This window comes from Pelmatolapia mariae, linkage group LG6, assembly GCF_036321145.2.
Source record: "Pelmatolapia mariae isolate MD_Pm_ZW linkage group LG6, Pm_UMD_F_2, whole genome shotgun sequence".
Taxonomy (NCBI): Eukaryota; Metazoa; Chordata; class Actinopteri; order Cichliformes; family Cichlidae; genus Pelmatolapia; species Pelmatolapia mariae.
In genome coordinates this window covers 44375630-44398601 of record NC_086232.1, presented here as the reverse complement: position 1 = coordinate 44398601, position 22972 = coordinate 44375630, and the positions used below count along the sequence as shown (strand labels likewise).

General features: G+C 51.8%; 1 protein-coding gene across 2 annotated transcripts in view; it reads right to left on the bottom strand.

The window, feature by feature from the left end:
- Positions 1 to 1078: 1078 nt before the first annotated feature.
- Positions 1079 to 22972, bottom strand: part of sptbn1 (spectrin, beta, non-erythrocytic 1) — a 28906-nt gene continuing 7012 nt past the window's right edge. The window contains exons 1-35 of one of the 2 annotated variants that reach the window (XM_063477142.1): positions 21233 to 21709; positions 19348 to 19499; positions 17001 to 17174; positions 16793 to 16884; positions 16632 to 16712; positions 16440 to 16555; positions 16251 to 16363; positions 15951 to 16138; positions 15761 to 15878; positions 14801 to 14959; positions 14411 to 14713; positions 14175 to 14328; positions 13176 to 14046; positions 12059 to 12196; positions 11176 to 11932; positions 10889 to 11091; positions 10434 to 10524; positions 10133 to 10279; positions 9593 to 9856; positions 9119 to 9343; positions 8956 to 9045; positions 8597 to 8875; positions 8343 to 8473; positions 7998 to 8202; positions 7544 to 7918; positions 6989 to 7233; positions 6775 to 6913; positions 6243 to 6327; positions 4780 to 4976; positions 4595 to 4698; positions 4468 to 4513; positions 4105 to 4313; positions 3845 to 4018; positions 2459 to 2501; positions 1079 to 2378 (exon numbers count right to left, since the gene is read on the bottom strand). In XM_063477142.1, coding sequence (XP_063333212.1) covers positions 2160 to 2378; positions 2459 to 2501; positions 3845 to 4018; positions 4105 to 4313; positions 4468 to 4513; positions 4595 to 4698; positions 4780 to 4976; positions 6243 to 6327; positions 6775 to 6913; positions 6989 to 7233; positions 7544 to 7918; positions 7998 to 8202; positions 8343 to 8473; positions 8597 to 8875; positions 8956 to 9045; positions 9119 to 9343; positions 9593 to 9856; positions 10133 to 10279; positions 10434 to 10524; positions 10889 to 11091; positions 11176 to 11932; positions 12059 to 12196; positions 13176 to 14046; positions 14175 to 14328; positions 14411 to 14713; positions 14801 to 14959; positions 15761 to 15878; positions 15951 to 16138; positions 16251 to 16363; positions 16440 to 16555; positions 16632 to 16712; positions 16793 to 16884; positions 17001 to 17174; positions 19348 to 19499; positions 21233 to 21290 — 6945 coding nt within the window. In that variant the 5' untranslated portion in view covers positions 21291 to 21709 and the 3' untranslated portion in view covers positions 1079 to 2159. Of the gene's footprint in view, positions 2379 to 2458; positions 2502 to 3844; positions 4019 to 4104; positions 4314 to 4467; positions 4514 to 4594; positions 4699 to 4779; positions 4977 to 6242; positions 6328 to 6774; positions 6914 to 6988; positions 7234 to 7543; positions 7919 to 7997; positions 8203 to 8342; positions 8474 to 8596; positions 8876 to 8955; positions 9046 to 9118; positions 9344 to 9592; positions 9857 to 10132; positions 10280 to 10433; positions 10525 to 10888; positions 11092 to 11175; positions 11933 to 12058; positions 12197 to 13175; positions 14047 to 14174; positions 14329 to 14410; positions 14714 to 14800; positions 14960 to 15760; positions 15879 to 15950; positions 16139 to 16250; positions 16364 to 16439; positions 16556 to 16631; positions 16713 to 16792; positions 16885 to 17000; positions 17175 to 19347; positions 19500 to 21232; positions 21710 to 22972 lie in introns of those variants that run through there. The other variant, XM_063477140.1, reaches the window with a different exon arrangement.

Sequence of the window (22972 nt, the reverse complement as noted above, 5' to 3'; positions counted from 1 at the left end):
ATCAGATGCTGAGAGGAGGTCAGACTAATCTGAAAGCGTTTTTCCAGCTCAGCAAATATAAAAGGAAGCTAGTTTCTCCTAACGGTCTTTATATGGTCCAATACACAGCAATGACCCAACAGCAACCAGCAGCTCCCAGACTATGGACAACCTGATCTGGTCTGAGGCTACCTGAAACTTGGTCAGCAGTGTGCGCATGCAGTCGATGTGCATGTGCAGGTGTGAGTCCAATCACGTGACTGCAGCTCATGCAGGAGTCTGGTTCAGATTCTGCAGCAGTTCTCCTCGACAGGGAGGCGTGCGCACATCAGCACCTTTTAAAAAAAAATATCTCACAGTTTGATCCAGTCATGAATCTGACATGTTTATTCACAACATAAAGACTTTTATTTTTTAATCTTTAATCTCACAGGTGTGCTGAGGATTAAGGTCCGCAGTTTACTCACGCAGGCGCAGTGAGTAGTGACCTGCTCTTCCGTTTTCCTCCGTGATGAGCAAACACCTCTGAGCTCTCTGCACGCTTTCTAAACACTTCTCTACCCTAAAACACAGTTTGCGCATGCGCAGGACGGTAGTAAATCTAACGCTTAATCCGATTTTTTTTTTCCAGAATCCTTTTTTTCTTTTGAAGGTCACAGCTTCCGGTTTCCCTCGCGGTCACCTCCGCGAGCTTCCCGCCTCTGAGCAGGTACGGTCTGATTCAGCGAACAGCCGCAGTGCATGCTGGGGGTTGTAGTGTTTTTAACTAGCAGCTAACTGCATCCATGCCACGTTAGGCGAGATTTACCCAAACCCTCCAATGGGAGCACAGAGCGTCATCACTGGGCAGGAACTATAACTATCTATAACTCACCTGTTTGCTCTAACACCTGCAGGCCAGAACCAATGAAAACTTCAGTGGACCTGGAGATTTAAAAAGGAACCGCCCCCAGCATTGAACCAGGGACCAGCTAAAGACCACACACACACACACACATACACCACAGAGGCAGACACACACACAGACGGGGAAGGGGGGGCCTCGGGTCTGTGCGGGTTTCTAACTGAGCACGTGCAAAGACAACAGGAAGCTACTGAGTAAAGGTTAAAAGCTTTAATGACATCACACATATGTGACAGAGAGCTGTAAGTCTACAGGTGCAGGTTCATACATGAGAAGCTGTAATGATCGAAGGTCGGCTAAATATCGGCGAGCGTCTTCATTCCTATTGGTGCAGCTCTGATTGTGCAGGACGACGGCGGGGCTTCCATACATGTTCGCTACGATAGATCTACAGTGACGGGCAGCACGGGTATCAAAGAGCAGAAATCAGCGTGGTGCGAAGAGCCGATGACGAGCAAGCAACCTTCACCAGTCTGGACCTTGCTCCCGTCGGCGGGACGGCGAGCTCCCTCCGCCCTCGCCGACACCACCTGACCAGAGATACAAAAGAAGGAAGTCGCGGTTTCGCGCTCAGGTCGGAGCCTGATGAAGCATGCAGGTGGACGTTTCTAAATCACCACCTCCTTGAAGGCGATTGGCTGTCTGACAAAAACAACATGGCTGCAGAGAAACGAAAACAGAAATCATAGGAATGAAATGCACTGTTGGTCCAATTTCTCCGCGGCAGGAAACGGCGTCTGTGACGAGGAAACGACAAAAAATAGAAAAATAACAAATTTCAGAGAATAAAAAACAAACAATAAGAGATTGTTAGCGTGTGGTCATCAAAGAAAGAGCGAGATGCAGTGATGATGTCACGGCCGGTAATGCACACGGCGACAGCGGCCTCATTCGCCGACGATGACGCGGCGTTACATCAGGCACTCCGTCTCGCTGCCAAACGACCGACACGCGAACAAAAACGCAAAACGAACAAAAACGAGGCGACGGCGGGCTTTGGCGAAACGCTCCTTTGCTCCTCGTCTCCACCGCCTCAGCCTCTGGGATTGGCCGATTTTAAAGGTGAACCATTCAGCGGGGAGGACTGAGGCTCGCCTCAGAGAGGCGGCGGTTTCACCCACTACAAGTCGAACTTCGGGAAGCTGGCGGCGCTCTGAGGCGGCCTCCAGTTCTCCCCGGCTGATGGCGGCCCGTGAGAAATGAGGCACCTGTAAATGTGGCGATGGGTGCGTCGGAGCACCCGGGCGGTTTCGCCAAAGCGCCTCGCCGCCGCACTCTACTGCTTCTTCTTGCTGAACAGGCTGAAGCGCTTCTCCTTGTCTTTGTCTTTGTCCTTCTCACGCTTTCCGGGACTCGACTCGGTGGTGAGCGTGACGGTGGCCGGCAGTGTGTGAGCACGCCCGGAGGCAGGCGTGCCGGGGCTGCTGCCCTGGATGTCAGAGTGGTCTGCGGCGCCGGCGTTCAGGATGGCCTGGATCCAGGTACTCATCTCCTCCTGCGGAGGCACGTAAGCAGTTAAGCAGGAACGCCACACAGGCGAGCGTTTCCACAAATCTGAGAGAAAATCAAACTCACCTCGTCTTTGGCTTGGAACAGGTACTCGTTTCCATCGGCGATTCTGAAAGAGCGAGAGGAAGACAGACGTGAGTGGAGGAAACCGTACAAACGCACCAAACATTTAGCCTCAGGTTAAAGGTCAAAGGTTAAAGTGCCGTCTGTGCTGAGATACACAGCACTCAGGTGATCAGCCTTCTTTGGACCAATGACGGTCGAAGTCTGAGCGACCCTCACCCTGACAACCAATCACAGCATCAGTTCCTGCAGGCTGCAGCTGTGATTGGGCTAACAAAAAAATGAGGCAAAGGAGGCGGAGCTGCGTCCTAATGCTGCGGCTGAGAAATGTGTTGGTGAGTAACCATGGTAACGGGATGCTGTCAAACAATAAAAGATGTCAGGTGGTTGTTGTAACACTCACAATGTCTGTGTGCGTGTGCCTGTGCGTCTGTGTGCATGTGCCTCTGCGTGTGTGTGACAACGTCTACATGTGTTATTGTTGCGTACGCTGCGTTTAGCTCTGACGCTGTGTGAGGGTTTGTCTAGCACAGACCTATTGCTGGAACAATCACAGACAATTCTGCTACTATACCGTAGCACCGCTCTTTATTGTGGTTACATGAATATGCATAGGTCCATTAACATATGACATCTTACACAGGCATGCATGTGAACAAAGAGTACCAGTCTATGCATACGTGTAGGTATGAGTGTGTGTGAACGTGGGTGTGTGTATGTATGTATGTGTATGTGTGGGTCAAGATGTGACCCTGTGAACGCCTCCTTAAAAAGCCGGTGCCAGGAGTCCAGCGGTCCACCTAAACAAAGGGCTCTTATACTTAAACAGACACAGAGTAGGTGTCCTCCTATACCATCAATCAGAAAGAGAAGGTACGACCTCTCTCATGACCTTAGGATGTGCGTGTGCCAGAACACTCTGGAAGGATCAGACCTCTATCATTATACAATTGATTATATGCCTCTAAGCATATATGATTATATATTTCTAAGCATAAATGACAATCCATCAATAGAAACCTAACACTGTGAAACAGTAAAATCCGCTGATCATTACATCAAAAATGAGATCTGGACTTTGATTGGCTCGGCCACGACAGGTGACCTCAAATCAAAGCTGTAGTTTTTTCTCGTGCAGCTTTAACAGAACCAGGAAGTGAGCCCAGCACACCTGACAGGCAACATCAGAGGTTCTGTGACATCATCACTGTGATGTCGGCTCACATATGCAAATGAGAAGGACTACTTTATTATATATTATATTCTAAGAATATAAACAAACTGGAACTTTCCAGCTTCACGGAGACGCTGTGACCAGCGGCGGCGTTTAATGTGAGACGTGTTCAACTTGTGTCCGGACCACACCTGACTTCCTGCTGCGCTCGGTACCTGAGTTTGAAGACGTGTTTCTTCTTCTTGTAGTCCGAGGCGACGTCACACGTGGCGTCCTTCAGGCTGATGGGGAGCTCGTTGTGGTACGGCACCCCCTGGCTCGCCGCCTTGCCGTCCTTGTAGAAACCCATTTCTTTGTTGTTGATGATGCAGTACACGTTGTGCCACGACCTGCGAATCACACAGCAGTGGGGTCAGGTGACGGGTCAGGTGACATAGCTGCGTGCGAGGCACTTCCTGTGGGGCGTGGAGCTCACCTGTTGGAAGCCTTCTTGTTGTGGCCCTCCCACTCGTGTTTGCGGTGCAGCAGTCCCTCCTGGGGCGAGCTGGAGTCCCGGTTCTTGGTGGGCAGTGTGGTCGACTGACTTTTAACCTTCCTGCCAGAGGTGGGCGAGGGGGCGGGACTCGGCTCTTTGGAGTTCCGCTCGGCAACACCGTTCACCAGCTCTCCGTCCTCCACGCCGTCCTGCACAGGTGGGGTTAAGCAGCAGCAGATTCAGTTTAACACCACAGAAGAAAAAATATTAGCTGTAAATACACTTTAAGAAGAAAACAAAGGTGAAGCGTGCAGCGTGAAGCGTGCGCCACCGCCGGGGGCATAAAGGTTAAAGTTTACTGACCCTGGGAGAATCCTGGTCCGAGGGCGGTCCGTTCTGAGTGACGGCGCTGCAGAAACACACACACACTCGTTATTGTCACGCTTTTACTTACGCGGCGAGCGTTACGACACGTTTGCGGTGCTTTCACCTCTGCTGCGCCTCCTCCTGCTGAACTTCCACGGGCTCTGGAGATGGTGGCTTCCTCCTCCTCTCCTCCTCCTCCTGCTGCCTCCTCACATCCAGCAGTTCCAGCTGGAAGACACGTGTAAACATCATCATCATCATCATCATCACATTCCTCCTCACCACCCTATCCGGCCACCCCACCCTCACCGTAGTCAGCCTCTCCAGGGCGGAGAAGCGCTCCTCCCAGGTGGCGGCGGACTTCTCGAAGGCCTCGTGGCGTTTGATGAGCTTCTCGACCTCGTCCACGCTCTGGCCCAGCTCCCTGCTGGACAGGTAGGGCTCCTGACCCAGCAGCCAGGCCTCGGCCACGCCAGCGTCCCGAGAGAACTGGTGGACCTCCAGGACTGAGGAAGAGGAGGAGAGAGGAAGATTTTATGACTGAACTTATCAACGCAACTGCAGGATGGCAAGGTGAGAGGTGTACAGGTGTTTCTACAGGAGTGTGACCTATCACGAGGCTTCTGTTCCACAGCAAAGCCTTTAAGCGTTAATCTTTCTGGCGTTTTTGTGTCTTTGTGGTGTTTTTGTATCTTTCTGGTGTTTTTGTGTCTTTCTGGCGTTTTTGTGTCTTTGTGGCGTTTTTGTGTCTTTGTGGCGTTTTGTGTCTTTGTGGTGTTTTTGTATCTTTGTGGTGTTTTTGTGTCTTTGTGGTGTTTTTGTATCTTTCTGCTGTTTTTGTGTCTTTGTGGTGTTTTTGTATCTTTCTGCTGTTTTTGGATCTTTCTGGCGTTTTTGTGTCTTTGTGGCGTTTTTGTGTCTTTGTGGCGTTTTTGTATCTTTCTGGTGTTTTTGTATCTTTCTGGCGTTTTTGTGTCTTTGTGGCATTTTTGTGTCTTTGTGCTGTTTTTGTGTCTTTCTGGTGTTTTTGTGTCTTTGTGGTGTTTTTGTGTCATTGTGGTGTTTTTGTATCTTTCTGCTGTTTTTGTATCTTTCTGGCGTTTTTGTGTCTTTGTGGCGTTTTTGTGTCTTTGTGGCGTTTTTGTGTCTTTCTGGCGTTTTTGTATCTTTCTGGCGTTTTTGTGTCTTTGTGGCATTTTTGTGTCTTTGTGCTGTTTTTGTGTCTTTCTGGTGTTTTTGTGTCTTTGTGGTGTTTTTGTATCTTTCTGCTGTTTTTGTATCTTTCTGCTGTTTTTGTATCTTTCTGCTGTTTTTGTGTCTTTCTGCTGTTTTTGTGTCTTTCTGCTGTTTTTGTATCTTTCTGCTGTTTTTGTATCTTTCTGCTGTTTTTGTGTCTTTCTGCTGTTTTTGTATCTTTCTGCTGTCTTTGTATCTTTGTGGCTGTTCGTTCTGCTGTGTCTGTCTCACAAACTGCTGGTTGATGTTTTGATCTGTGAGGATCAGTGAGAACAGTTCCTGCAGCTGTCAGGTGAAGACATCGTGCAGACAGATGCAGACTCTACGCGGTTCTCTGAGCGTAACTGAAGCGCGTCCTGATTGGTCAGTCGGGTTCGTTAAAGGACGGCAAGAGCCTGGGGAGTCTTCATCAGTGCTGACTCATCACTGTAGTACCCTGCAGTGATGAGTCAGCACTGACCTCTGACCTTTCAGCCTCTTGATCATCATTTTAATTGGATGTTTCATGTGGACGGTAAACAGGAAGTAAGCCTTACTCAGTCGCAGCCACTCCCATCGGTCCTCCCACTTGTCAATCATCTCCTTCCTCTTGTCGGTGAGCTGCAGCAGCCTCTCTTTAATCTGGAAAACATTTTCAGCTCCTTTCAGTCTCAGCTTTATTTATACGGTCACTTCTTTACAGACTGCAGTTCAACCCTGATTTTATTTGCCTCTGTCGTGCCCGTTTGGCTGTTTGACTTTGGTGACCCAGGTGTGTTTGTACTAGTAAAGGTGAGGCTTTCAAAATAAGAGCACTGCACCATTAAAGCCCAAAACAACCGGGCATTGCTCCCTGTGACCAGTGGATGAAACTTCTGCCCATGGCTGTACATAGAGCAGGGTTTATTATTTTTGGATTATGTTCTTTTCATTTTCCAAATTTCATCATTACTTTAACTTTAACAATTCTTTTGTTGGTAATTAAACGTTCTTTTCTTGATTCAGCACCTTTTTCCTTCTCTTCTGTCGGTCTGTGTTTCAGCTCGTCAGCTAACAATCACCTGAGCGGCCATCAGTGTCTCGGCTCACCTCCTCTGAAGCGTAGTGCTTCCTGGCCAGCAAAGCCTTCCCGAGCTCGATGCAGGCCGTGAAGCTGTCGTTGCGGGCGTCGATCTCGGCCTTGATGCCCTGGTGGTTGTTCATCAACAGCTCCACCGACGAAACGTCTCTGGACACACAAACGTCTTTGTTAGCGAGGCCGCCGTGAGGCGAGGATCCACCATTGTGCAGCACACGGACCTACCTGGGGTTCTCCTGGGCCTCGATGAGCCGGATCACGTCATCCATCCACAGCATCAGGTCTCGGACCATGCTGAAGAACCGAAACTTGTCCCCGGTGTCGAGGAGGCGGAGCCGGCGTCCGTCACACGCCTCCAGCAGACTCCGCCACACCTCCAGCACCTCGCTTTCCCTGCGCTGGATGTCGTCTGCTTTGTCTCCGGCGTACGCTGACTGCAGGCGCCCCGCATCCTCCTGCAGCTGCCTCACCTGCAACACAGGGTCAAAGGTCATAACACGTACGCCTGCATGTTTCAGTCAGGTGCTCTGACTTTAAATCGCCTGATGAGGAAACGTGACCTGCGTGGGAGTTTACATGTCTCGTAATTCTTAAGTCACGTGACCTTTAAACAGCTGATCAGCTGAACAGGAGGCTGCGGCTGGTTTCTGGCTGGAAATAACGTGTTCAGAGAGCTCGGCGCTCTCACAACGCCGACCTCTGTCTGCACACCTCAGATACAACCCCCCCTAAAAGCTGTGCCCAAGTGACTCCCTATAAAACCAGTGTCCCCACACTGACCTGTGTTCCCAGGGCCTGGATGTCGTGTTCAAAGGTGGTGTGCATCCTCTGCAGCGTCTCCACCGTGTTCTGGTCCCGCCCCACCTCCTCCGGAAGCTTCTTCTGCTTGTCCAGGATGCGTGCCAGGATCTCCTTGGCGTCGTGGTAGAACTTGTGGAGCTCGAAGGAGGCAGCGAGGATCTGCGTCCTGGTGTCGATGAGCTCCAGCAGGTCGGCCCAGGCCTCGTTTAGCCCGTCCTTCCACTCCGCCACCGTGGCCGCATCACTGTGCCCGGCGTTGATCAGCTCGTCCGCCAGCCGGTTCACGGCGTCCACGCGCTCCTGTCCGATGTTCCCGGTGTCCCGGGCAAACTCCCGGAAACGTTCCTGCAGCATCTGAGCAGCGGGCAGGGGTCATAGGTCAGTATGTAATACTTGACAGAGTACACTCAGAGGAAGTACAATCGGTACGCACGGTGACATGCTCGTAGTCCTGTCCTAGCTCGTGTGACCCGGCCACCACCTCGCGCTCGGCGATCCACTGCTCGAGGTCGTCCACCTCTCGATTCAGCTGGAAGAGGCGGAGCCTCTCGTCCAGTTTGCCCCGCCTCTCCTCCGACAGGTCCTTCAAGCCGGCGTAGAGCTTATCCACCTGAGACTGACGCATGCTGATCCGCTCGCTGACACACACACACACACACACACACACAGTTAGTGGGTAAACAACTCACACTGATGTAACGACAGACAGGAAGCGTCGCAGCTGGCTTGCTGATGTTGTCTGACTGCTTCCTGTCATGTGATGCAGGTGTGATGTCACCTCTCCGGGTGTCCGTTGGCCACCAGCCCTCTGCTGGTCTTGGACAGCTGGTGGACGGCCTCGGCGTAGTCCTCCACTGCCTGCTCCATGATCTGATGCTTCTTCAGCATGGTGACGGCGCTCTGCTCGTCCTGATTGGAGCAAACAGTCGTCACGGTAATGATTACTTTTTTGCTCTCACCCTTCTAATGTGAGTATTTCATTAGGTTGACTTTCACAGGAAGCTGTGTATGATGTAAGCCCCGCCCACTCACCTTGGCCTTCTCCTCTGACATCATGTAGAGCTCCTGCTCGCTCATCCAGGCCTCGGCCTCGGCGGCGTCGAAGTAGTACTGCTGGGCTTTGTGTGCTTCCTCCAGCCGGCTGTGCCGACGCTCCACCTCTTCCATCAGCTGCTTCCACAGCTGCTGCAGGTCGGCCAGTCGCCGGCGAATCACATCCCCGTTGGAGGACTCCTCCTTCAGGAGGCTCTGGCTGCGCTCCAGGATGTCATCGATGCGGGGCTGATGGCCCAGGATCTCCTTCTGCAGCGTCTGGGGATGTTCACGCCCACAGAGGTCAGACCGTCATCAGCAAACAGAGCATGCTGTGAGCGAGGCAAACATAGTCCTACCTGGTTCTTCTTGATGAGCAGCTGGACCGTCTGCAGGTTGTGGCCGTGGTCGGTGGACATGGCCACAGGGATCCTCTCCTGAACCCACAGCTGTAAAGCAGTGAGAGCACAGTGAGCGTGAGCGATGGCGCCCCTGAAAATACGGCGTGTGAACTTTACGTACGATCTCGTCCTCGACGTCCCGGTTGAACTGGTGAACCTCTCTGGACTCAACCAGGAAGTTCCTGCGACGTCGCAGTGGCTCCAGCAGCTCCTGAAACTTATTTTCCACCACCTGCCTCCGCCCGTCCACCTCGTCCGTGTCCTTCACCTCCTGCCCCAGAGCCTTCACCTGGCTCTGGAGCTCCACCACCTCTCTCTGTCGCACCTCCACCTGGTTCTCCAGCATCTGCGAGCATAGAGGCACAGCTGTCACACCACTGCAGTTCAACTGCAGCTGCACAACATCTGTGATATGTTACAGCTGTGTCACAGGTGTGTCACAGGTGTGGTTTCACAGGTGTGTTACTGTTGTGATGTTACAGGTGTGGTGTTGCAGGTGTCACAGCTGTATATATATGAGTAAAATCAAAGTTCAGAAACCTCACACTGAGCTGCACACCTGTCTGTTCTGCGTTCAGGTGAGTGGAGGACGTACCTGCTGCTTTTTCAGCAGGATGTTGACGGACGTCAGGTCTTTGCCGTAGTCGTCGGACTGGATCTGGCCCTCGAGGCCAGCCAACCACTTGTCGAGGTCGGCGCAGCTCTGAGTGAACAGCTCCGCCTTGTTGGCGTCAAACAGACACTGAGCTTTGGTCTGCGTGGTGGACTCGAGCTCCTCCCACATGGCGTGGAGCGCCGACAGCTTCTCCTTCACCACCGCCTCCGTTTCCGGCTTCTCCGACACCAGGAGCGTGCCATCCTGAGGTCAGGAGACACTTGGTCAGGTTAAAGGTCACTGTGGGTCTCATTTATATGATGAAATGTTTAATTTGTATATTTTAGGCTCAGTTTTGGACCGTCGCTCAAGCGTCAGCATGTGTTTTAGTAGCTTCTCTTGCAGCGAGCTCAGAGAACACCTGCCTGAGGCAAACACGGGCATAAAGTTGCAGCTCGTGAGTCATGCATGCTCTCGTTTATCTTTTGTGTGAGTGGAGTGACTGCTGATTGGCTGCCCTGCTCAGGCGAATGGCGGTACCTTCTCGATCTTGTCCAGCCACTCTTTGTTGGACTGCAGCTCGGCCATGAAGGCCTGGTGCTTCAGCCACTTGCTGTGCAGGTTTCTGGCCTCGTCGTAGCTCATGTCCTGAGCCGTGAGCATCTTCTCATTGATCCACAGAGACAGCTGCAGCAAACAGAACAGAACACAGTGTAACGCAGGCGATGATATCACAGGACGCCGTCTGAACCGCAGCGCTGCGCTTGTGGACGACGCCCCTGCTTCAGCAAGTGCGTTTTGCCTTTGGTGTCTAAAGCACGGCTTCGTATCAGAGACTGACCTCCTGGCAGTCTTGCAGGAATTTCTGCAGGTCTCGGTTGTCCTTCAACCTCATCAGCAGCTCCACCGCAGCCTCCCTGTTCTTCTTGTGCCTGAAACACAACAAAAATCCAGATAAGACCGACCTTCACACACTCGCCAAACCAAACATTTAAAGATTCAGAAACAGCAGCCGGAGCCGGGGTCACAGGGTGAAAACTTTCTCCTGAAGTAGAACTGAACCGAAGACTGACTCCAGACTGAAGACGTCACTTGGATGAGTGACAAAATGGGAAGAACACACATTTATTCCCTTCATCAAACTGACGGATCCTGCACAACTGGAAAGGCTGAAGGTCAGGGTGGCACCTACACCTTCCTGTGGTCAGGAACCATGGGAATGTACCGACTACGTCTACTGAGGAGAACACGTCAAAGGTTCTTCTGCAGCGAACATGCTGTGAAGCTTTGGCGCACCTGTCGTCGATGGAGGTGACTTTCTCGTGGATTCGATCGCCGTTGATGTTCCCGTCGCTGGCCAACCGCCTACCGGCCTCAACCACGCCGTTAATCTTGTCCTCGTTGGCGTCCATCGTGGTCATGAAGTCCTCTTGCTTCTTGATGGCAGCCTCGGCCCCCTCCAGGGTCGTGGGCATCTCTGTGTGAGCCAGGACGTACTCCTGCGGGGCAGACACAGCGAAATGGCGAGATTTTAAAGCACAGGCAGGAGCAGAAAGGAGAGGAGGTGTTAATCGGGCATTTACCTGGTTGTTGAGGAAAGCCTCCGCCTGCTTGGTGTCCCGAAGGAACAGCTGGTAGGCGTGGGACTGCGACAGCAGGTTCTGCCGATTCTCCCACATCTTGTGCAGTTCGTTCCAGCCGGTGTCGAGCGCCTGCAGCCGTTGTCGCAGGAACATGTACTGAGCGTCCGTCTGGCCCTGCGTCACCATCTCGCCCATGTCCCGCATCTTCTGATAGTCCTCCTCGTAGTTCTGGATCTCATTCTTGATGCCTTCATGTTGGGCCATCAGCTTCTCTGCTTCAGCAAGCGTGTTGGGCATGTCCTCTGAGGCGATGGCGGTCTGAGTGCGAGATAACCACGACTGGAAGTCGTCCAGCTCACGTAAGAACTGCTGCAGTTTTCTGGCTTCACCCAGAGACTCCTCTCGGTTCTTTAGCGTGTTCTTCATTTCCTCCCATACGGCCGTGATCTCGGCCAGACGGCCCGTAATGGCATTGGCCTGATCGGGGTGCTCTTCTGCCAGCCTCTGGGCTTCGCCGTGCATTTCACTTAGCTTGTCCTCGATGGCGGCCAGGTCACGCTCCATGCCGGTCAGTTTGCGCTGCAGGGCCATGACCCCTGTGAGGTCATTGCCCAGCTCCTGGGTAGACTCGATGACTTTGGTCTTCTCTTTGATCCAGGACTTGGTCTCGTTGCAGTCGAGGTGGTAGTTCTGCACACCCAGAGCTGAGTTCAGGGACTCCTTCTTACGGTCCACAAGCTCACGGAACAGGCTCCACCTGGAGGCAGAGAAGAGGATTATCATGGCAGTCCTGTCTCAAGTCAGCTTCCACACCTCACAGGTCGATATTTTTGATTTTGTTATTCTTTGGTAGGAATCTCTGTACCTGATGGTCGGGTCATACCTGTTATTGAGTTTGTCCTGCTGGGTCTTAATGTCCTTCTCACTCGGGTGACCACTGTGCATCAGCTGCCTGGCGATCTGGTTCACCACAGCGACACGAGACGCCTGGTTGTTCATCTCCGGCTCAAGACTCTCAAACCTGCCAGAACACATCATGCTTCAGCGCACGTGTTGCAGTGTATCACAGTACATTTGTATCATATCTATCTAATAGACTCCAATCTGTGCATGTAAATGGAGAGTCCTCTTCACACACTGAGGTCAATTATGGTGTTCCACAGGGTTCAGTGCTAGGACCAATTCTGTTTACATTATACATGCTTCCCTTAGGCAGCATCATTAGAAGACATAGCATACATTTACACTGCTATGCTGATGACACCCAGCTCTATCTGTCCATGAAGCCAGGTAACACACACCAATGAGTTAAACTACAGGAATGTCTTAAAGACATAAAGACCTGGATGGCCGCTAACTTTCTGCTTCTTAATTCAGATCAAACTGAGGTTATTGTACTCGGCCCTGAAAATCTTAGAAATATGGTATCTAACCAGATTCTTACTCTGGATGGCATTACCTTGGCCTCCAGTAACACTGTGAGGAACCTTGGAGTCATTTTTGACCAGGACATGTCCTTCAATGCACATATTAAACAAATATGTAAGACTGCTTTCTTCCATTTGTGCAACATCTCTAAAGTTAGAAATATCCTGTCTCAGAGTGACGCTGAAAAACTAGTTCATGCATTTATTACTTCCAGGCTGGACGACTGTAATTCATTATTATCAGGAAGTCCTAAAAAGTCCCTGAAAAGCCTTCAGTTAATCCAAAATGCTGCAGCAAGAGTCCTGACAGGGACTAGAAAGAGAGAGCAGATTTCTCCTGTTTTGGCTTCCCTTCATTGGCTTCCTGTTAAATCCAGAATTCAAAATCCTGCTCCTCACATACAAGGTCTTAAATAACCAGGCCCCATCTTATCTTAATGACCTTGTAGTACCATATCACCCTATTAGAGCACTTGGCTCTCACACTGCAGGCTTACTTGTTGTTCCTAGAGTATTTAAAAGTAGAATGGGAGGCAGAGCCTTCAGTTTGTTGCTGTATAACTAAAATCCTACCTGTGCTGTATGACCTCCAGGTCCTCCAGTTTTTCCGGGATCTCCATGCTGTTCAGCCACTGCTCCTTCTCATCGATCCAAACTTCACAGGCATCGGCCTCGCTGAACATTTTGTAGAGGGACAAAGCGTCCTGAAGCGCCTGCTTCCTTAGCTTGGTGAGGTCGGCGACCTCCTTGTAGCGCTCCTCGATACCGGTCAGCCGGCCACGGACCTCCTCTGACTCCGCCTCCTCTTTTGGCAGACAGGCTACCTGCTCGTGGAGTGAGTCGATGACCGGTCTGTAGCTTGCCACCTCTGCCGCTGCATCTTTGTGCTTCCTCGCCAGCGCCTGGGTGGAGAACTCATCGTGGCCGGTCTCCCCGCTGGAGACGATGCGCAGGGCGTCCAGCATCCAGGCATCTACGTCATCAGCATCAGCCTGGAACTGGTGGAGGGCCAGAGCCTCCTCCAGCCTTTTCTTCCTCACCGCTGCCAGCTGCTCCAGCGCTGCCCACTGAGCCTGCAGGTCGGAAATTCGCTCTTGGATCTTCGTGGCACCGAAGTGTCCCGCCTTCACCATGGCCTGGCCCTCCGCAATGGTGTGCTGCAGGTGACCGGCACGGCCGCTCATCTCGTCCTCCAGGGCTCGCTGCTGGCTGAGGAGACGCAGCGCCCCCGTCAGGTCCTTACCGTGCTCCAAAGAGGACAGGATCTGCTCCTTCTCACGGATCCAGCCTTCCTCCTCCGCCATCTCCCAGAAAAACTTCCAGAGACGGCGAGACTCCTCCAGACGGGCACGTCGCTCTGCGGCGAGCTGAGTCAGCTCCTGGTAGCAGAACTCAAGGTGGGCCACCCGGTCCTGGATGACCTGTGGGTCACAGGGCTTGTAGCCTAGACAGGAAGGAAGGGAAAATTTAAAAGTACACCTATCGGAGGAACGAGACTCCTCCTTTTTAAATGAATAAAAATACTGGAGTTCAAATCAAACTCAGAGGCGAGGAAAAGCGCCTGCTGCTCACCGCTGTTGCTGGCAGAGTGCTTGTTGGCGTTGGCGGTGACCGCCTTCACCCTGTCGGCCTGGATGGCAATGTCTGCCTCCACCAAGGCGTGTTTCTGGAGCAGGTCCTCCACCCCCAGCAGATGCTTCCCATAATCCTGAGACAGCAGCAACATCTAGAACCCAAAAGCAGACGGTCGATCATGTTTCTGCTCAAACACCTTCTCTGTGTCCCCCCCGAGTGCCGTGTTTGGGTACCTTCATCTCGTCCATCCAGTCCATGATGTAGAGCATCTCCTGAAAGACCCTCTGCAGGCCCAGGTTCATCTCCAGCCGCTGCCTGCGGGCCTTCAGCAGCTCCAGCAGATACTCCCACAGACGAATAACGTTGTCCTTCCGGGCTGCGATGCGTTTGATGTCGTGGTAGCGCTCCACCTCCAGCTCCTTTGCCACAGCAACCACAGCTTGGACGCGCTCCTCGTACGCAGCGATGTCCGTTTCGATGGCCTCGTGCTTCTTGGTGGCGGCCTCGACGGCCTGAAGGTCGAAGCCAAAGTTATCCTGGAGACAGAGAAGAGACGGCAGCGTGTCATGAGATCACGAGTGAAGAAACGCGGGCAGGTCACATGATTTGCTGCGTCCTCCTACCTGTGACACCAGCCTCTGATTTTCGCTGAGCCAGGTCTCTCTCATGGCCGCCTTTCGATCAAAGCGCCTGGCCAACTGTTCCAGCTTCTCCTGACGAATCAGCTCCATCCTCAGAGCCAGCTCGCGCTCATGCTCCGCCTTCTCCAGCCGCTCCCAGGCCTGTCAGTATCACAAGGTCAGCATCAAACCCACGCAGCAGCATTTACAGCGTGTAAATTTAGTCTCTGTAGGAGACGTTTTAGCGTTTTCAGCGCGAGGAAACATGGAGAGTTTAGCATCCGTCTGTACACGAGTCCACGCCGTCTTAGAAACGTCGTGGTTCTGTAACAAAAGGACATTTCACGTAACCGAAGCGGCTCCACGGTTCGAGACCGGGAGAAGACTCGAGCCCGGCCTCAGGACCGCCGGCTCCAAACGCAGATACAAACATGCAGAGCGAGGTTAGGACTGAGTCACCTGGACCCGACCGACAGAAACGCTCACAGCTGTTTTTCTAACTGCTGAAAACGTTTGGTGCACAGGTCCTTCTGCCCTCACAAACAGCACATTCTGGTTCTTATGAGCAACTCTGACGTCCTCCTGTCATGTTGATCTGCACCATGAAGGAACTCTGCAGGGTGTCAGACGAAGGCTCTTATTTCAATGCTCCGGACACCAGACGCACAGTTTTCAGCTAACACGACCAGAAAGTGAGTTCCTCCTGTGATCAGGTAACTCGTGTACTGATAAAACTCTCAGCCGTCACTCTCGATCATTTCGAGAAGCCAAACCAACTACGTGCGCCCGACGCGAGCAGCTGGACGACAGCCCTGCTGGGATTCAGCTGCACAGCTGCAAACGACGTCTTCAAAAGTGTAACTCAGGTTCACAGGAGACTAAACGTATTGAGTCTGCGTTCTGCTACGCGAGCGGCGGGACGGGCTCTGACCGACAGGTAAACAGCTTCGGAGTGGCTCCCACCTTGTTGATGTCAGAGATGAGCTTCCCCTCGCGGGGCATGTACACCTTCTGGTTGTTTGCTCTCATCTTGCTCTGGATGGTGAAGAGAAGCACCTCCAGGTTCCCCTTCTCCGTGAACCTGATGGGGACAGAGACCAGGTGAGAGCTGTACTCAGGTACTGGAGGCAGAGCGAAGGCGAGGCACTCTTACTTGGGGGGTTTCTCCACGGTGCGGTAGGTGTTGAAGGCTTGTAGCTGCTGCTGGACTCCCGCCAGAGAGTTGGCGAACTTCCTGTTGTTGAGGATGATGATGGTCTGTTCAATCCACTCCAGCAGGTCTGAGGCCAGGGACTCGTATTTCTCGATCATCTTCTCCGTCTCGATGGCGTTGTCCAAAACCTGGAAGCAAAAACCAAGACAATGAGGCGCCGCCAGCGGAGTTCGTGACCTCTGAAGGAGAGTTTCAGTCGTCTTGGAGACGACGAAGGTCGATCCGACCGTGCCGACTCACCTTCCCGATACGTTTGCCCTCCACCTTCAGAGCCTTCATCTTGGAGAAATAGTGGTAATAGGTCACCACGTAGGTGATGACGGACTTCTCGTCGGGATGGTCCACGCTGATGTCTGCAGCACAAACAGGTGAGGAGATTCAAATACAAACTGTTCAGGTGAACTGCTCAGGTAAACGTGCGGTCCCTACCCTCGGGGTCCAACAGCTTGGTGAGGCCCAGGTGATGCTCCGCCAGGTTGAAGGCGTTCTGCAGGTTGTAGTGAGCGTTGGATTTCTTCAGTTTGTCAAAATCGATCAAATCAGGCCTGAAAACAAGAAAAACACAAAACTTTATTGACAGGGACGACTCTCCGCATCATCACACCTGGACGACGGGGTTACCTGTGTTTGTGGATGAGGGCGTTGAAGGCCATGCCGTCCCTCCAGCTCGTGCTGAAGTTGTGGATGTTGACGTTGGGATACCTGAGGAAGAAGACAGGAAGCAGAGGTTAACCTGAGCTCGGCCTCATCGACACAACGCAGGTGCCGCAGGTGAGCCTCACCCCGCGGTCTTCATCTGACACCACAGCAGCAGGGCGTCTTTGGCCGATCGCTTCTCTTTGTTGTCTTCCGTCTCCACGCTGATGTCCTGAATCTGAGGGCAAGAGGAAGAACAGTAACACCTCCACCTGTCTGCCGTTTTTACCTGTGCCCCTGCAGGAATCTTCTGAGTTTGTGCTCTAACAGGTCACACCTGTTACGCGTGCTTACCTGGAAGCGGAGTATGATGGTCCAGATGAGGCCCAGCGTGAGTCGGTGGTTTCCGTCCACGATGTCGTGGGAGCCCATGTTCTCCAGGTGAACCCGCTGCTCCTTCAGGAACTGCAGCGCCTTGTCCACGTTCTCCAGACAGTGGATCCGCATCCGCCCTTTGGTTGGCTTTGGCTGGAGGCGGAGGAGCAGAGAGTCAGGTGATCTACAGGTGTGTGAATGTGACCTTCCAAAATCATGAACATCCTGTGAGGGCAGACTTTCACAATAAAAGCTGCAATAATCACACACTGAAGCAAGGATATGTGTCTGGTTCCCACTGACGTCTCCAAAATAACAGGAAGTGGAGACACCGTCTTGTCTTCCTGGCCCGGGAGGACGGCGAGGCGTTCCTGGCCTACAGGAAGTGGGAGGAAGCGCAGCAGCTGGACCACAGCCTCCCTTGAGGCCAACAAGTCCACCGTCTCAAACGGAAACAGGTTAATGTTTCAGAGGGAAAACAGGAAGTCAGGCACACCTGCTTCAACTCTGAGGTCACTTCCTGTGAGCTGCTGTACCCTCCAGGAGGTCATCAGGAGCACGAATGTGGACTTACTCTGATCGCACGTCAAATAAAGCATCGCTTTAAAAACCTCGGGAAGCTCATCCAGAAACCTTTGTCACATGACCGACCGCTGTGACATCACATGACATCGTCTGACACAGGAAACATCCTCTGAAAACATCTGGGTGGCTGGGGAAAAGGGGCGGAGCATACTCAGAAGAGTATGGGCTTAAATTGTGGTCAGAAAGTTTTGTAACCTTGTAAAAATACATTTGTTAGAAAATTTTATGTTTGTGCATCTACAGATGAGAATTTGTGTTTTAAAAAATATTTACACGAGTTACAAATGTTTGTGTGAAGGTCTGCTTACAGATACAGAGTAAAACACTACGTGTAAAACTCTGCACTCAGGTTCCCCGGATGTGTGAGAGTTTCAACTGACACGTACAAATTTTGACCCGATTTTTATTCCTGTCAGCTGATTGGCCAATGTCATGCCAATCACAAATTTAACAATCCAATCAGAGAACAGATGGGTTTGGCTGTCGGAGGGATGCTTTACGGAGCTGCAGGTCCTGGAAGGGTAATACAGTTTGAAGCTGGAGGATCTCTATATGAATGTCCCATAAGGCTCATACAAGCTAGGTCCCCTAACTTTCAGCAGCTGTTGAAAGGATAAAGTTGTGGTATATCAGTGGTTAGAAATACCATTATTACTTTAGGATTAGTTTAACACAAAGTCAGGGCTGACCCGGGACCATTGCTGTGAGTCACAGTGCGCAGCATTAAGGTCCTTTCACATGTGCTGCTAATGCTAACTGCTAACTAAAAGCCAAGGATCCCGAGTTTGTTGCGCTGGCTGCTGAGCTCTGTGTGCGGCAGCTCTACCTGTACTAGATGCACCTGCTCCTTGTCGTCTCTATCTCTGACTTTATGTCCTCTACAAGAGTTTCTGTTTTTTATCTTCAAATGTTCAATAAAAACATGTACCGCTAATTCATAACGAAGAAAGCTTTGTAACTATCCCCACCAGTGAAGACTGTCATTTCCACAACACTGCCCCCCGCGGTCCACAGAGAAAGGCTGTGGAGGTCCCTGTATAAGCACGTAGACCTGTGACACCAAAATCACTGAACTCGGACGACCACAGACTGTTTCCATGGTGATGAAGGAAAACACTGGGCTGGCATGTAAAAGGCATTTATTCTTCCAGGACCTGCAGCTCCGTAAAGCACCCCTCCCACAGCCAAACCCATCTGTTCTCTGATTGGATTGTTAAATTTGTGATTGACATGACATTGACCAATCAGCTGACAGGAATAAAAATCGGGTCAAAATTTGTACGTGTCAGTTGAAACTCTCACACATGCAGGGAACCTGAGTGCAGAGTTTTACACGTAGTGTTTTACTCTGTATCTGAAACATTTGTAACTTGTGTAAATATTTTTTAAAACACAAATTCTCATCTGTAGATGCACAAACATAAAATTTTCTAACAAATGTATTTTTACAAGGTTACAAAACTTCAGTTTAGTTCACAAATACGCATTTGATTTATAAGTACAAAACATTTATGGCCACAATTTAAGCCCATAGAAGTGTCTCTCCTCCCTCATCTCGCTCTATAGGAGCTGCAGTACTGTTCGCAGCCACAGGCTGAGCAGGGGCGCTCTAGCAGACATCCTGATGGCCTGGACAGGCAGCTCCAGTTGATCAGATCAGTGAAGGCCGGATTTCTTCTTCTGGTGTTGATTTTAGTGCAAGGACTGTTTATGTGTGTGTTTTTGTGAGTGTGTGTGTTACCAGTCTCTCCCCGGAGAGGACCTCGAGCAGTTTGATGAGCATGCGTCCGTCTCTCAGGTCCATGTACAGGTCGGTGATCCTGCAGGAGACTCTGGACAGGTGAGAGTTCACCCACTTAGTGAAGGTCTTCTTCTGCACCGCCTCCCGCTCATCTGTGCACACACACACACACACACACACACACACACGTTTCAGCCTGGGCACCTGATCAGAGTTTTCATACTCTTATCAGGCACAGAAGCCCCGCCCACCTGCTGTTTGTATTTGTATGTTCGGTGCATGTGAACACTGATGCAGAGACCTGCTTTAAACACACAGACAGGAAACAGCAACAGCTGTAATAATTACAATAAAGCAGCAAACACCACACAGACGGCTGTCCCAAAGGGGGAGGAGCTAAAACAGGCTGACTCAGGCAAACACGTGAGCAGAACTGAGAGCAGCTGATCGCCTCTAACAGGTGGGGCTTCACGAGGATGGAAGTGGATGTGCGACTCAGCTCAAACCTTCAAAGTAAAACTTCTGTTGTCCCGCCTTTAACTGTTTCCTGTTTGGTTACGCCGGCGATGCTGCGGCTCCGACGCCATCTCTGTGGAGACGCCGCGCTGCTGATAGCAACGGTGCCACTAGCTAACCGCTGCTATCACACCCACACTCGCTCAGCTCGGTGCTTCAGTTTGGAACCGAGGAGCTGCTGCGAGCTTAAAGACAAGTTCACATCTGCACCGAGATGTTTCAGAGCAGTGTTTGGTTCAGCGTCACGACTGGTTTCAGCCAGCAGGCCTAAACTGGTTACCACTGACACCAGGTGAAACCAGGTGGGACTCTGTTCACTGTGCCACGCTCGTGCTTGTGTCTTTGCTGAACTCTTCCGGAAGTGTTTTATTATTTGTGCTATTAGCAGAATTATTCATTGCTCTGCTGCTTACATTTCCATGGAAACATCAGGAAGTTGGACTGAACCCCGTGTACCTGTGCTCCGGGCAGGTGTGACAGCCTGTGATGATGTCATGAGCCCAGCAGTAAAAGTGAGCGCTTAAACTTTAACCAGGAGCAGGTCGAAGGTCGCCCAACACGCCCACAGACAGCTGCCTGTGTCGCACAGGTACACCCAGGCACGCCTGTAATCACGCCGCTTTAAAACAGCAGTGATGAGCTCTGTGGGCGGAGCTTTAGAACCCGAGCACTGAACCGACTGGGTGATGGCTCCGTTTATTGTTCCACACAAATAAAGTTTATGCATCAACACCTACAGCCTGCCAGCCTGGCTCCACGGCGCCCCCTGCACCATGTTTCCTAAACCGTGTTCGTGCAGCACATCGTTTTCGTGAAGGCGGTTCACAGGAAGTACTTATAACCCAAATGCACTCTGTCCAGTCCAGGCGCGGAGAGATCTGCACACCAACACTACGTAAACATCCCAGCGCCTCCTAGTGGCAGCAGCAGAGCAACACCATGTGACAGAAACTGCTTAACATCCGTGAGATTTCCACGCTGAAGCGATTCCACGCCACACAGGAACTCATACTGACATGTTTGTGCAGCAGCCAATAAGACTGCAAAACATCCGCGTACACCCAGGAAAGACATCGACACGCAGCGAGGTCCGAGCTGCACGGCGAGTCTGCAGGTAAGAACATCCAAACCTTGGGGTGAAACTCCGCCCCCTGCCAGTGTTATGCAGTTTTAAGGCAGGACCCTAGGACAGTGTGTTTGCCGCTTTGTAAAGCGGTTCCTCAGCGACCTGTGCCCAATCCAGTTCCTCCAAGGACCCGCTGAAGGGTCCCAGCGTCCCGACTGGGAACCACCACCCTGACCAGTTACATGAAACCAAACCCACGCCCTCTGCCGCCACGACCTCTGACCCCCGGCTCCTCCTCCTTACCTTGTAGCTGTTTGAAGCGACCCTCCAGCACATTGTAGCTGAGCTGCTGCTCCTCCATCACGGTTGAGGACTAAGAGACCGATTTTAGCGACGCCGATCATAAACCACGAACTCCGCCGCACGTCAGCCCACCGAGAGCGACGTCATCGCTTCAGCCATTGTTTCAGAAGTTTCAGAGCCCAAAATCAGGTTTTTGGTTTTTACTGACAGACAGGAACACCTGCCCTCATTGCCGCAGTTTTAAAAAGCTGAACACAGGCTCGAGTCCACAAACTGAACCGGAGAACGCAGACTGTCAGCTGATCCTGAACGTGAGGACGGCGAGAGTGTGAAACTTCGCCAAAACCCCGAGAAAAAACAGCCACGGCTCCAAAAAACAGCAAAAACTTCCTTTGAAGTGCGATCGGAGCGAGAGGGAAAACGCCCTCGTGTCCGTGAGAGGTGCAGTAATGAGAGTCCAGAGGTCGCCGTGACGGCCACAGGACGGTGAGCAACAGGGACTGTGTGTGTGTGTGTGTCTGCCCTGCCCTCGCTGCAGCTACACACCGCTCATTCTTCTTTCCTGCTCAATGATCTGACTGATTGTCCTGTTTCCCACCACACACACGCTCCCTATCCAAACACACTGTAAAAAGTGGATACCTATAATTTCCCAGCTTCAGCTGAACACTTGAACGTCACACAGATTCACATAAAAGATCAAAGGCTGCTTCACCTGCAGACAGCAAACAGCAGGGGGCGCTGCAGGTGACCCAAACACATCACAAGTACAAACATCTGCTTTGATGGAGGAGCTCATAGCTGCTGACCAACCAATCAGGTCTGCAGGTAAGAACATCCAAACCTTGGGGTGAAACTCCGCCCCCTGCCAGTGTTATGCAGTTTTAAGGCAGGACCCTAGGACAGTGTGTTTGCCGCTTTGTAAAGCGGTTCCTCAGCGACCTGTGCCCAATCCAGTTCCTCCAAGGACCCGCTGAAGGGTCCCAGCGTCCCGACTGGGAACCACCACCCTGACCAGTTACATGAAACCAAACCCACGCCCTCTGCCGCCACGACCTCTGACCCCCGGCTCCTCCTCCTTACCTTGTAACTGCCAGGACCAATCAGCTCCTGGCAGTGGGAGTGGACTTCCCACAGACCTGTCCAGCTGCACACTGCACCTGTGTGTCCTGTGAGGCGTCACATGATGACGTGAGAACAGATGAAGACCAGCCAGCACCTGCACACATCTAGTTACACATTGACAGATGTGTAACCATGGCGACAGCCTGCGAGTAAAAACTGAAAATAAAGTTTCTACTTTTCATTTCCAGATTTCAGACACTCCCAGCTGTCCCAGCAGCTGAGCTGATGGCTCCCAGTTTGACTCCAGTTTCAGCTCAGACTTTTTACAGTGTGTTGGAACGTGTTGGCCAATGACGGTGCAGCCTCAGCATGATGTCATTAGGGTGTGAAGGGGTGGGGGCAGAGGAGGTGGGGGTGTTTCCCCTCATTGTTTCTTCACATTCCTGAACGAAGGACAGGAAGTGAGGAACAAACATCCTGTGCACACACACACACAGACACACACATCCCTGCATATCTATCTTTGTGAGGACCGGTGCTGGCTCCAAACAGAATCCAAAGCTGTGACTACGACTCCCAAAGTGCATTTCACCAACAGAGCCTGAGAGCCAATCAGATTTAGCGTCTGCTGACATCACTCGGTCACCTGGAGTGCAGAGTCCTGCAGGAAATGAA